The following is a 13,375-nucleotide window of genomic DNA, read 5'->3' on the forward strand; positions in this document are numbered from 1 at the left end:
CTGTATAGTATTGTTATTATTATTCACAACCCCAACTATAGTCAGTTTCAAAAAGATTAGCAATCCTGGCGATCGCCCGGGGAGTTTGCCGTCTTACCGTATGAGCGCTCGAGCGCTGCCTGGAAAAACACACTGTGAACTCGAAGAAATATTCCGCGCGAAAGCATGAAAAATGACAACTCACTGACGTCGGTACTCGTACATGTTCGTCTGGTTTACAACAAACGAGTTCTTCCTCGCATCAATATGGAGTCAGAGAGGACATGTCGAAAGTGTGATAAATTTTGAAGAGCGGGATGCGTCCGTTTTGTGACCAAATAGATTCTTTGAGCTGCCGCGGATGCAATTTACTCTCACGATGTGACGAAAACGGCATCGACACAGACTCATTCCCAAGGCCTTGAAAAGGCAAAGCTATCCGTGTGACTTCGACGACATTTTGAGAAAAGCAGACGCCTGCGAAAGCTGATAGAAGACGGCGTTGACTCCTAATTCAAATAAATTGGCGATCTTCAAATACTAAAATAATTCTCAAACAGAAATTGATCGATCGATGTGCGGGTGTATTCAACAACACGTAGCCACAGCGCAATGACTTCTGTGTTCACTCACACGGTTTCAGTGTTGTGTGTGTTCACAACTTCACGTGGCGTGAGCCAGTGAAGTGTCAGTCAGTTCGGCAGGAAACGTGAGCTCCAACAAGTCGTTTGGTGCAGCCACCTTCTTTGTCTTGTACCAGTGCAGCGTGATCACCAAAACAATGGAAAAATGAAGAAAAAATGTTTGACTTGAAGATTTGTTGAGATTTGAACTCACAACTGTTACTTCATGGTCAGCAGACAGCATTCATAACCACAAGGCCGAGAAGGAAGGGATAAATCGTGGGTTTTGATAACAAATCGATACTGGCTTCCAGGGCAAATTATAAACCATGGGAAAAGGCCAGAAACCTGGCCGAAATACTAACTCCTTAACAGTTGTCCCAATTGTTCTGAAACCTTCACAGAACAATTTGCCATGTCCTAACAAGCCGTTTTATGTACTTTATTGTCCAAATTTCCCTTATCTTCATACTTTTTAAGACCCAAACTTGATTGCTAATCTTTTTGAAACTGACTGTAGTAAAATAAATATGTGGACGAAAACAAACAGCTGCCGAGTAGGAGCTGCACTGGGCAGCAGTGATGGTGAGGTGCCAGGGGCTCTACTGACCAAAGGTTTCGGTTTCAATGCCACTAGCATGCATAGTGCTGTCCGGTAATCAGCAGCGACGGTGCCTACTGCCGACAGTCTGTTGCTGTTTCAAATCTTTATCCTCACGATAGCCATTGGCCAACAAAGAGATAAAAAGTGTGAAAGAGGAGAGATAGAGGGGAAGAATGAGGTGGGCAGGGATTCATGACTACTGAAGTGCACGAGCAGGGGTGGTCGCTACACGAGCATGCAGAGTTATGGAACAGTGGCAAGAGTACATGAAAACCAGAGTGTGCAGCTGGGATGGGTTGCTGTCACGGCGAAATTCCGTGATTACATCATTTTAGTGCTGCAGTGCGTACAAGCAGGATTCAAGCAGGTCTCATTCTGCACAACTGCAGCTCAGTTGTACGCACTACGCCATTTCCCGCCTCAGATCTGCGCCAAATGTGATGTAATCACGGAATTCCGCCGTGACACCCATAGTAGAAAAGGCCCCAAGCTGCACACTCTGGTTTTCATGCACTCTTAACAGTAGGGATCTCTGGCATTGGGGATTCTGTTGTGTTGCATACGGTATTTAAATGATCATAGAGTCAGATGCATTACATCATAGAGTCAGATGCATTACGTCATAGAATAAAATGCATTACGTCATACAGCCGGATGCATTGCATCATAGAGTAAGATGCATTACATCAGAGAGTAAGATTTGTTTCAGCGTATAGTCAGATACCCAACATAACAGAACAAATTAAAAAGAAATTCTGACAGCAAGTCACGACAAAGGTTTATTCAGAATATCACAACCGGCAGAATGATGTGTTCTTGCTGGTTGCATTAATCCTTGTGTAATCTTTTTTTGTCTGGGTGTCCGTGTGTGTATGTGTGTGTGTGGGGGGGGGGGGGGGGTGTTCACCCAGATATCGACGAATGTGCGGTTGACCTGTCACAGTCTCCGTGCGCTCTCCAGAACGCTGTGTGCACAAACAACGCTGGCAGTTATACATGCCCGTGTAAACCTGGTTTCCAGGGGCCGTACTGCAAAGGTACGTGTTGTTGCAAGGAGGTATGTATGTTGTTGCAAGGAGGTATGTGTGTTGTTGCAAGGAGGTACCGTATTTTTCGGAGTATAGTGCGCACCTTTGTATAACGCGCACCCCCAATCTTCATTGAGGGTGCGCACTTCAATCTTCATTGAAGTACATGCATTTCATATTCGGAGCATAGTGCGCACCTGCGATTTAGGGCCTAAAATAGCACATCTAAAGTGCGCACTATACTCCGGAAAAGACGGTATGTGTTGTTGTAAGGAGGCGTGTGGTGTTGTGAGGAGGCACGTGTTGTTTTGAGGAGGCACGTGTCGTGAGGATGTGTGTGTGTTGTTGCAAGGAGGTGTGTGTTGTTGTGAGGTATGTGTAGACACTAGCTGCTATACAATCAACAGCCTGTTGATCGGCAACATTTTGGCATCTCTGTGTTAATGTAATGGGAAAGTCGACTGCCAGAGCATTAATGTCTCTCTCTTAGACTTACTCCCTCACACTCCACTTTCTCTCTTTCACTCACTCTCTCTCTCCCTCTCTCTCACTCACACCCTATCTCTCTCCCTCTCTTAATCTTTCCCTCTCTTCCTCCTCCTCTCACTTACTCTCTCTCTCCCTCCGCCCATCCGGTTGTTCTCTTGCAGATATCAATGAATGTCTAAGCACACCATCAGTCTGTACCTCACCCAACTCTGACTGTGTCAACAGCGATGGCACCTTCTCTTGTCCTTGCAAATCTGGTTACCATGGCGACAACTGTGATGGTAAGCTACACCGCAGTGCAACAAAAAAGAAACCATGTGTGTGTCTGTGCATGTGTGTGTGTGTCTGTGCATGTGTGTGTGTGTGTGTCTGTGCATGTGTGTGTGTCTGTGCATGTGTGTGTGTGTGTCTGTGCATGTGTGTGTTTGTGTCTGTGCATGTGTGTGTGTGTGTGTGTGTGTGTCTGTGCATGTGTGTGTGTGTCTGTGCATGTGTGTGTGTGTCTGTGCACGTGTGTGTGTGTGTGTGTGTCTGTGCACGTGTGTGTGTGTGTCTGTGTGTGTCTGTGCATGTGTGTGTGTGTCTGTGCATGTGTGTGTGTGTCTGTGCATGTGTGTGTGTGTCTGTGCATGTGTGTGTGTGTCTGTGCATGTGTGTATGTGTGTCTGTGCATGTGTGTGTGTGTGTCTGTGCATGTGTGTGTGCGTCTGTGCATGTGTGTGTGTGTGTGTGTCTGTGCACGTGTGTGTGTGTGTCTGTGCACGTGTGTGTGTGTGTGTGTGTGTGTGTGTGTGTGTGTGTGCATGTGTGTGTGTTTGTGTGTGTGTGTGTGTGTGTGTGTGTGTGTGTGTGTGTGTGTGTACATGTATGTGTGTGTGTGTGTGTTTGTTTGTATGTGGGTGGGTGATCCCCGGTAGCCTAATCGGTAGGGCACCATTCCTGAAAGACAGGGGTGCTGGGTCCGAATCCCGCTCGTGCAGCCTTCTTTTACAACATTGGCGCCCCACGAGGGCCTCTAACCCAGGGCCTTGAGATTCAGAGTCTCCTTCTCTACCCACCAAGTACAATCTGGTGCATAGGAACTGGCGGTTCAGGGTCGTAGCCCAAACCATTATTATTTTCCACGCGGAGCTGCCTAAACAAAGCGGGGATGCCGTTGATTTGCAAACGTGCGGCTCAACCCACGAAGAATAGCCTGAGACACAAGTTCACAAGGGCGGGAACGTTTTTCGTTGGAACAACTTTTTTTCTTCATTTCCTTGTCTCTTTTTGTTTTCCACATATTTTCCAGTAGGACGGTGTTTACAGTAAAAAAAAAGTTTAAAAAAACAGTCTGAGAGTCATGGCAACTGAATTGAGCCAATCATCAGAACCGGCTGTGTATACTTGAGCCAATGGGTACATACGTATATCATGTGCATGGTAGAATTCTAGCGTGTTCGCTCTTCGGCCTTCAAGGCCTAACATGCGTTGCGGCTGAAATTTTCTTTTTCCAAGGCATGACGGCGACAAAATATTCACGCTGGGGAAAGTGCAGGCTGAGATTCTAGTGTGGCCAAAAAGTGGTGTCTAGCCCTCGGAGGTCGAGATTTAAACGCGCCGAAAATTCGTTGACCTACAGTGCATATTTCAATTAGTCACCAGCACTACACAAAAACCGTTAACGCTGCAAATTTTATTCAAAAGAAATGGAATCTCCAAATTTCGCCCTTGAGGCTTGATCAGGGAGTAAAATAATAATTCTGATCGTAATATGAATTGGCTGCAGTGGAGCCTCCGTGTTGTGAAAAACCTACAGCGCACATGTATAAGCCCAGTGCGCTGGGATCAGCAATGCACTGTTCAACACCCCGCACACGACCATGGAACATGAATGCACTGGTCAGCATTCCGGAACGACCGTGTCCAGGTGGCTTTGTGGGGTGTTGACGATACGAATTCTGTCATTGCGCAATGGGCTTTTTTCAGTGGCGTCACATGGCATGCTGTAGTGGTATGACCGGGGGTCGGGGGTCGCACGCTCCCCACGAGCGAAGAATTTGATTTTTCGGCCAACAGGGCACGTAGTAGCGTTCTACAGGCGCTCCGGGCGGACTAGCTAATCCCGGGCGGCGAGAACTGGTTCGGCCATGGGCGCACTGGTCGTCACGTGTATGACGTCCCTGTACTTCCCGGTGTGCTGTCTCTGTTTCAGACATTGATGAATGCTCGCCCGCATCACAGCCTCACCCGTGTCACGCCGACGCCGTCTGTTCAAACACGCGCGGATCGTATCAGTGCAACTGTTCTGCTGGCTACCAGGGCGACGGCCAATCATGTCGAGGTGAGCAGCGGGGACTGGGTGCACTGCAGCAGAGGTGTAGCTTCCACATCTGCAGTGTGGTCACCTTGTACCACCGGCAACTTCATAGTCGCCATTCTGTCTATTTTGACTAAGTTAGGATTGTAGAGTGCTGGCACCTGAAATCCGACCCCTGAGCGGTGCGCTGCGCTCACATCATATTTGAGCCGCGACACAACAAAAGGGTGCTTATGGCACGCGACATCAAACTGAGAAACACTCGTTGAAAGTTGAGTATGCAATAATGAGAGTGCACATTTTCTTTTTGAATTCGATTAGTTTCCTTGCGATTTATCAAGCTTTTTGAATGCGTTTTTTGCAACAGAAGCAGGGAGAATTCAGCCATTGCGCTGTATCCATAGCTCAGTTTTGAATTCTTTATTCTCACGATGGCACCATCGCCAATAAGAGATAAATTGATGAGAAGGTGAGATTGTGGGTTAAACAGTTGGAAAGTGATTTACATCACTTTGAACTTTACAAGTATGGGAGAGGAGTTTGTGAAATTGTTGCCATAAGCACCCTGTTGCCATGGTGCGGCTCAATTATTGCAAAGACCCAACACGGGATAGTAAAAACTAGGAAATAGAGACCGCTAGAATGTGAACACATCGCCAAGGGGTCGGATTTCAGTTTCCAGCACTGTGGTACACGTTTTACGGACTAACCGTTCAGCGGTGATGCTTTGGCGTGATGTTTGTGGACTAACTTCAGCGGTGATGCTTTAGCGTGATGTTTGTGGCTGTTGTCTGTTCCTGCAGATGTTGATGAATGTCAAGACAGTGATATTTGTGGACAGAACTCCGTATGTGCTAACAGCATTGGCAGTTACTCTTGTTCTTGTTCCGGCGCGGGGTACAGCAGCACTACTTCTGGAACCGACTGTAAAGGTTCGTCATGTTTGTGCGTGTGTGTGTGTGGGGGGGGGGGGGTGCGTGTGTGTGTGGGGGGGGGGGGGTGCGTGTGTGTGTGGGGTGGGGGGGGGGGGGTGCGTGTGTGTGTGGGGTGGGGGGGGGGGGTGCGTGTGTGTGTGGGGTGGGGGGGGGGGGGGGTGCGTGTGTGTGGGGGGGGGGGGTGCGTGTGTGGGGGGGGGGGTGCATATGTGTGTGTGTGTGGGGGGCGGGGGGTGCGTGTGTGTGATGGGGGGGGGGGGGGGTGCGTGTGTTTGTGGGGTGTGTGTGTGGGGGGGGGGGGGGTGCGTGTGTGTGTTAGGGGGGGGGGGGGTGCGTGTGTGTGTGTGGGGGGGGGGGTGCGTGTGTGTATATGGGGGGGGGGAGGTGAGGGAGAGGAGAAGGGTGTGCGTGTAAAGAATATCTCATGAGTACGAGGGTGATACCGGCGAATATCAATCCCGACTGCGAAGCAGAAGGGATTCATATGAGGGTACGGTATCACCCGAGCTACGAGGGTGATATTCTACTTATCACATATGACCGTACACACCATGTGTCTTATCCCATATGACCCTACACACCATGTGTACCGTACTTCACGCTCTTCCTTCTACACAACTACATTCCCACATCGCACTGTCTAATATAAAATAAACAGTAGAGTTTAGTTTGAACTTAGGTAAAGCATAGGGTAGGAAGGAAAAGTATAGAGGAGTGGAAATAGAAGACTGTTGATTGAAATGGAGTATTGCAAATTGTAAATGGAACACTGCATTGCAGAAACGATCCAACGAGCCAACTTCAGCGCAGTTCCTTCACATCGTTCACATGTATGTGAACGGCACCACTGAAGGTAGGCGAGGTAATCCGCATTTGTCTTCCAGTCACCGAGGTGCTTGTAGATCTTTTCTTTGTCGCTATTGGAGATGGGGGGGGGGGGGCTTGTGCTGCGTTGGTGCTACCAGGCCGTCTTTCTTTAACTGCTTTAGGTAGCCATCAGGTACTTGGTTAGCCTCGATAAACTCCCTATCAGTATAGAGCTTGATGGTGCGCTTCCGCTCTTGTAGTTCCCGGTGAATGGCACTCCGAAACTGCAGTAAGCTGTTCTTAGAATACGGCTGTTTGTTGACTTGACGGATTTCAACATAGGCATGCTTCAGGATAGATGCTAGATCAGTCGCTTGTATTGTTTTCAAGTCGCACGTTTTCTTGTTCTCCACAAACCAAGTGTCAACAACACGCATCCAGTTCTTAGTAGCTCGTTTGGTGTTTGCGGGAACACGACTTTCACGTATCCTATCCAGATCTGACGCAGACACTTGCACAAATCGCTTAGCTCTTTCTTCACTGCTGTGCTGTTCTGATGAAACGCGCTTTTCAGTAGTAGTCTTTTCCACTACCTCACCAGTTGCTAGCGTCGCAGTTGCTGTAGATGATCAAGAGAATCCTGACATGTTGGCTATTTCATCCGGAGATAAACAAGTTGAAGTAGTTGGAAGCAGCATCCAAAACTTCTGCATCTTCCAAGTCAATATCACTTGCACCCAAGTCAAAGCTAGCCGTCTTACAGGAAAGAATACCGAAAGTGACCAGACCCAGAAGTATTGTTGTTTACTATTAAACTTAGTCTAAATTCCAATGGACCACTTGCCATTTGTACAGATCCAGGAAATCCCGTAGAATCCCGTAGACCCGGAAGGGTGTTGAATGTGTGCTATGCATGCGCATTTGACCAATTTTCGCGTCATGATTCAATGACCAGCAATCGCTTTTCCAGCTTCTTCACTTTGGTTAGAACTAATGACTAGCTAGATCTTTGTCAGAAAAAGGTTTTCGCATGAAATGCCTTCAGGCCCCATTTCTTAGTGGAAATAGCAGAAAACACAATAGGGTCCTGCACATTCAACACCCTTCCGGGTCTACGGGATTTCGTAGATCAGTACAAATGGCAAGTGGTTCATTCCTCGAAAGTGTACTATATTGCATTCCATATTTAGCATTTGATTGCTCCTTCTAGCCCTATGTTTCAGGCTCTACTGAGCCTACCCGGTAGACCCCCCCCCCCCCCCCCCCCACCGCTTTCGCCAGCAAGGCCAAATGGGGGGGGGGGGGGGTAGGCGCGGCAGTAGGGCCTGTAGCGTAGGGCCTAGCAGGAACAATCAAATGCTAAATATGGAGTGCATTTATAGCACGATTTCGAGTATATGCGTACCAATTGGTACGATGTACGCAGCAGGGGTGATATAGAGCAGCAGGGGTGATATAGAGCAGCAGGGGTGATATGGGCTAGGCGGGGTGATATCGGCCTATATCACCCGCCTACGAAGGCCTCTGATTGGTTCAATCCATGGAAACCATCACCTGACATGTGATAAGCATGTGTGTGTGGGGGGGGGGCACACATGTGCGTGTCCGTGTGGATGTGTAGATGCGTCTGTGTGACCACAGGCATAGTAAAGAGTTGATGTGATGCATTGTTTGTATTTACTGATGTATTAATCCGTCCTCTACAGCACTATAGCATCTCACTAGACTGAAAAAAAGCCATCAAGTTGTCGTCGGGGGGGGGGGGGGGGTTATTCCCTCGCACGATAGCCCTTCCGATTACTCTCTTATTCGTACATCACACGTACGCCACACTCAGAGGACAGATTATCATTGTTGCTCCAAGGAGAGTCTCAGGAAGAAGGCACCCAAAACAACCAGAATGCGCACGATAAGCATGCAAGCATGCGCACAACAACAAGAACATGTACGATAATCTCCAACCGGCGCAGTCCGCGCGCGGTCCGCACCAACGTGCCAAAAGGGGCACACACGTGCCAAATGGGCAGGGACAACAAAGTTGTTTGAAGTTAAACTTACTAAATACTGTAAGACATGTCAAATTCAAAAAGAGGACCAAAAGTTTACAAGTTATCCGTTTTGTCCAACACTAACGGACAAAACGGATAACTTGTAAACTTTTGGTCCTCTTTTCGAATTTTAATCCTTGCCTCTCCATCTGAGTTTAACATGGAAATTTGAAGTTATAAATTTCGGTTTAATAAAATTAAGGTGTCAGGAACCTTGTGGGTTTCAGCAAGAGTAGATAAACAAGAGTGTGCAACTCGCGGATGGGTTGGCCCACGGCGGAATTTTTTGTTGACGTAATCTTTTCGACGACGCACGCGCTGCGAGTCCTTTGGAAAGTTTTCGCTCGTGCACTTGGCCGGGGTTTACACTACAAGGTCGGTGCCCGGCACGTGCTCTCACACTGCTCTGCGGCAAATGCGCGTTTCTCTGAGAAAAGGTGACGACAACAAAAAATTCCACCGTGGGCGGGGTATCTGCAGATTGTGCAGGAGAGATCCGGAGTTGCACACTCTTGTTTATCTACTCTTGGTTTCAGGTGTAACATAGAATTGGGTGACCAGCATTCCCATGCCATGTTAATAGGTGTAGTCAAGAGTACATAACCAAGAGTGTGCAACTCCTATCTTGAGCTGCGATGGGTTCACCCACGGAGGAATGTTTTTATTGCGTCGTTCTTTGGCAGAAGCATGACGAAGTGGGTGTGCTTTCCCGCGCTTGTTTTGTAGATACGGTGAGAGTTCGTCAGGTTCAAGACACATCGATATGTCGTCCGTTGTTCTGCTTCGACTACCGTAGCTGTGATGTACAAATTATTTGTACTTTGATCTCTGGCTACGCATGATGGCATCAGTGAGCCAAACAGCGGCCAAAGACTGATGTCATAAAAAAATTCCGCCGTGGGCTGGGGGATCGTCGAGTTGCACACTCTTGGTTATGTACTCTTGCTGTAATCTAAATTTAGGTGCCTGTTTTTGCTACCGAAATCACCGAAATTAAAGTTACACCTAAAATAACCTGTTTAACAGTACAACCCGATCTTAATATTTAAGAAACTTCACTTCTGAACTCCAAACTCCAAAAACGGTCTCTTCACTGCGATTCAAATTTACATTACACCAAATGTCCGGGCCTGGCCCATTATTAGGGTAATGGATTATCGGTCCAATCTTTATATCGAATTCATTAAGAGGAAAAACAGTATAGAGATGAATGTGTGTGTGTGTGTGCGTATGTGTGTGCGTGTGTCTGTGTGTCTGTATGTGTGTGAATATGTGCATGTGTGTACGTTTGTGTGTGTTCCCGCAGATATCGATGAGTGTGTGTCTGGCGTACACCAATGTGAATCCACGACTCGTAACTGCTCCAACGTGATTGGCTCATACAAGTGTCCGTGTAACTCTGGTTATAGTTCTCTGGTCAGCAAGGATCCCATTCATGACCAATGTGTAGGTAAGTCTAGCTTACAGCTGGCTGGATCCCATATTTGGGGGCAGCATACGTGCAAAAGGTGCTTAGGTGCACTTGACTGAAATGGAGGGAACGCATTTGAAGTCTGAACTTGCCATCGTTTGTGGCTAAAGACCGCGCATAAAATCCATCACCGCGTGATTTTTGATGGATTTCCATTTGGCACGAGGGAAGCGTGGATGCAGCGAATGGGATTTTCCGGTCTTTAGCTACTTTGTGGTGAGTCTGATCTACTCACCTTTTTTTCTTCTTTTTTTCTTTGACAAGACAACCACAAACAATCATGGTGCAAACTCCGGCAAAAACGCACAGAGATGCACATAGCGATGGCAGCCGAAGCAGTGGAGGCGAGGCAAGAGCAGCTAAACCGACCAGGGGTCACCGCTTCAGCAGCTGCATTTGTGCCTTAATCCTTGTGGGGTTGTAGCGTTCCTACTGTTTGCAGAAAACTCTCATAGGTCCATTGCCGGTGACTCCCGGCGCGTACCGGCGATGTGTTGATCAACCCTACTGTGTAAATGGCTGCTATGGAGCCTGCGAGTGCTTAGAAAAGTTTGTCTTTTTTTTAAATTCTTTATTCTCACGATGGCACCATCGCCAATAAGAGATAAATATATGAGAAGGTGAGATGGTAGGTTAAACAGTTGGAAAGAATTTTACATCACTTTGAACTTTACAAGTATGGGAGAGGGTGAGCGTTGCAGGAGCAGATTGAGTTAATCAGCAGTGAGCAGATTTCTTGTTTCAAAGCAGGTCGGGAGGAGACGTCACGAATGCTAGCAGGGAGGGCATTGTAGTCACATGATTCTAGGGACTTGTACAGTGGGGAGTCTTTACAGCGATCGGTTCTGGAGGGTTGTTTTTTGTTGTTGTTGTTGTTGTTGTAGATGTAAATGAATGTACACTGGCCCAGGCACCAGCGTGTCATGAGCATGGCCACTGTGTGAACCAGGCAGGCAGCTATCAGTGTGTGTGCAATCAGGGACACTATGGCGATGGACTCAACGCCTGCCTCGGTGCGTTATATGTGTGTGTGTGTGTGTGTGTGTGTGTGTGTGTGTGTGTGTGTGTGTGTGTGTGTGTGTGTGTGTGTGTGTGTGTGTGTGTGTGTGTGTGTGTGTGTGTGTGTGTGTGTGTGTGTGTGTGTGTGTGTGTGTGTGTGTGTGTGTGTGTGTGTGTGTGTGTGTGTGTGTGTGTGTGTGTGTGTGTGTGTGTGTGTGTGTGTGTGTGTGTGTGTGTGTGTGTGTGTGTGTGTGTGTGTGTGTGTGTGTGTGTGTGTGTGTGTGTGTGTGTGTGTGTGTGTGTGTGTGTGTGTGTGTGTGTGTGTGTGTGTGTGTGTGTGTGTGTGTGTGTGTGTGTGTGTGTGTGTGTGTGTGTGTGTGTGTGTGTGTGTGTGTGTGTGTGTGTGTGTGTGTGTGTATTCATCCGCACATGTGCAAGCACGCTCGTGCATACACACACACACACGCACACATAATCACACGTGCACACACACGTGCACACACACACACACATACTGCGGTTTGGAATTCTCTCAACTCGAAATCAGAACACATGCGCAAGGGATGTCGATGGTTCTAGAACCGCAATCATCAACGTAATTCGATCCATATACCACTGGAGGTCACACACCCTGCCAACACACTGACACATGATTGACTCACGACTCCCATTTTTTCAGCGGCATTTTGTATCGCTATCCTGCACTATGACATTCCGCTAGCTGTCTCTTGTCTCTCGTGTGCGCATGTGTGGTGTGGGCATACGCTACTTGTGAGTCTTAAGCATCCTGTCTTTTCAGTCTTCTTGTTCATCCCGTGGGAGTTGTTGTCCCTGTTTTCCCGTCACGTCCTAGCTCGAATATTATAATAATGTAAACAAACGGATACTTGTCCTTTGTGTCCTGCTTCACGGGGCACAGAATGGCTGTGATTCCGTACAGCATGCACTCTCAGAGGTGGAGCTGGTCACCCTTTCAGGGGGGGGGGGGAGGGGGGGGGAGGGGGGGTGCACGGCTGCATATGTGTATGTGTAGGATGGCTGGTGCATGTCATTCATGGTCATTATGTGCATGCTGAACCTAGGTCGAATCTTAGGGGGGGGGGGGGTGGAAGTGCCCCCGTGCCCCATGCAAGCCACTCGCCCGACTCTTGAAGCCCTCCAAGCAAACTGTGGTTCCAAATTCCGTTTGTCTTTCCCTGTTAGATGTGGATGAATGTGGGACAGACCCAGCGCCAAACTGTGCTAACGGCCATTGCAGTAATGTGTTTGGTCACTACGTGTGTGCGTGTGATATCGGCTATGCTAACATTGTCGATAACCAGACCTGCTCAGGTAAGGGTACACGAGAGAAGTTTGAGAGAGAGAGAATTTGTGTGTGTTTGTGTGTGTGGGGGGGGGGGGGGCTGTGCGTATGTGTCTGCGTGCGTGTGTGTGTATGCGTCTGTTTGTGTTTGATTCTGCGCGTGTGTGTGTGTGTGTGTGTCTGTTTGTGTATGATCACGTGCCTACATACGTGCCTGTATGCATGTGCATGTGTGATGACTCTGTCTCTGTCTCTCTCTCCTATACAGATGTGAACGAGTGCTCGTCTGCGTCACCACCCGACTGTGCACACGGCAAATGCAGTAACATGAAGGGCAGCTACCAGTGCCACTGTAACTCAGGCTATACTAACACCTCTGCTAGCAACACTCTCTGCTCTGGTTGGTACTGCCCGGTTTCTGCCTGCTAATGTTTATGTTGTCAGCTAAAAGTGACCAATACTGTAGAATGACTAATCTTAGCAGGTAAAACTTACAAACTCTCCTATCCAGACAGTCTCAGACCACCGAAACTTGGAAAAAAAACTTGCAACTCTTAACCGTGTACATTTTCAGGCGCGTACCCAGGGTCGGCGGGAGGGGGGTTACATGGAGTCCGTTGCAGTAAATAGCTACGTCACGTAGACCAACTCTCGCACGCGTCGCCGCGTGTTTCAGCGCACACGCAGTTTATGAAGACGTCAAATGGTCCTAGAATCTGCGACTTGACGACTTGGTGACAGCAAGGCGCGAGGCCCACGCGCAGCGCAGGGCAACAAAAGACGAAAAAAC

General features: G+C 48.2%; 1 protein-coding gene across 1 annotated transcript in view; it reads left to right on the forward strand.

The window, feature by feature from the left end:
* Positions 1-12,985, forward strand: part of LOC135830478 (latent-transforming growth factor beta-binding protein 4-like) — a gene marked incomplete at both ends in the record, with an annotated part of 17,509 nt that extends 4,524 nt beyond the window's left edge. Inside the window, 8 exon segments of the mRNA XM_065342727.1 lie at positions 2,118-2,243; positions 2,885-3,004; positions 4,918-5,046; positions 5,826-5,954; positions 10,119-10,262; positions 11,168-11,296; positions 12,486-12,614; positions 12,854-12,985. Of these exon segments, the coding sequence (XP_065198799.1) occupies positions 2,118-2,243; positions 2,885-3,004; positions 4,918-5,046; positions 5,826-5,954; positions 10,119-10,262; positions 11,168-11,296; positions 12,486-12,614; positions 12,854-12,985 (1,038 nt within the window).
* Positions 12,986-13,375: the final 390 nt, after the last annotated feature.

This window comes from Sycon ciliatum, unplaced genomic scaffold (genome assembly GCF_964019385.1).
Source record: "Sycon ciliatum unplaced genomic scaffold, ocSycCili1.1 SCAFFOLD_2077, whole genome shotgun sequence".
Lineage (NCBI taxonomy): Eukaryota > Metazoa > Porifera > Calcarea > Leucosolenida > Sycettidae > Sycon > Sycon ciliatum.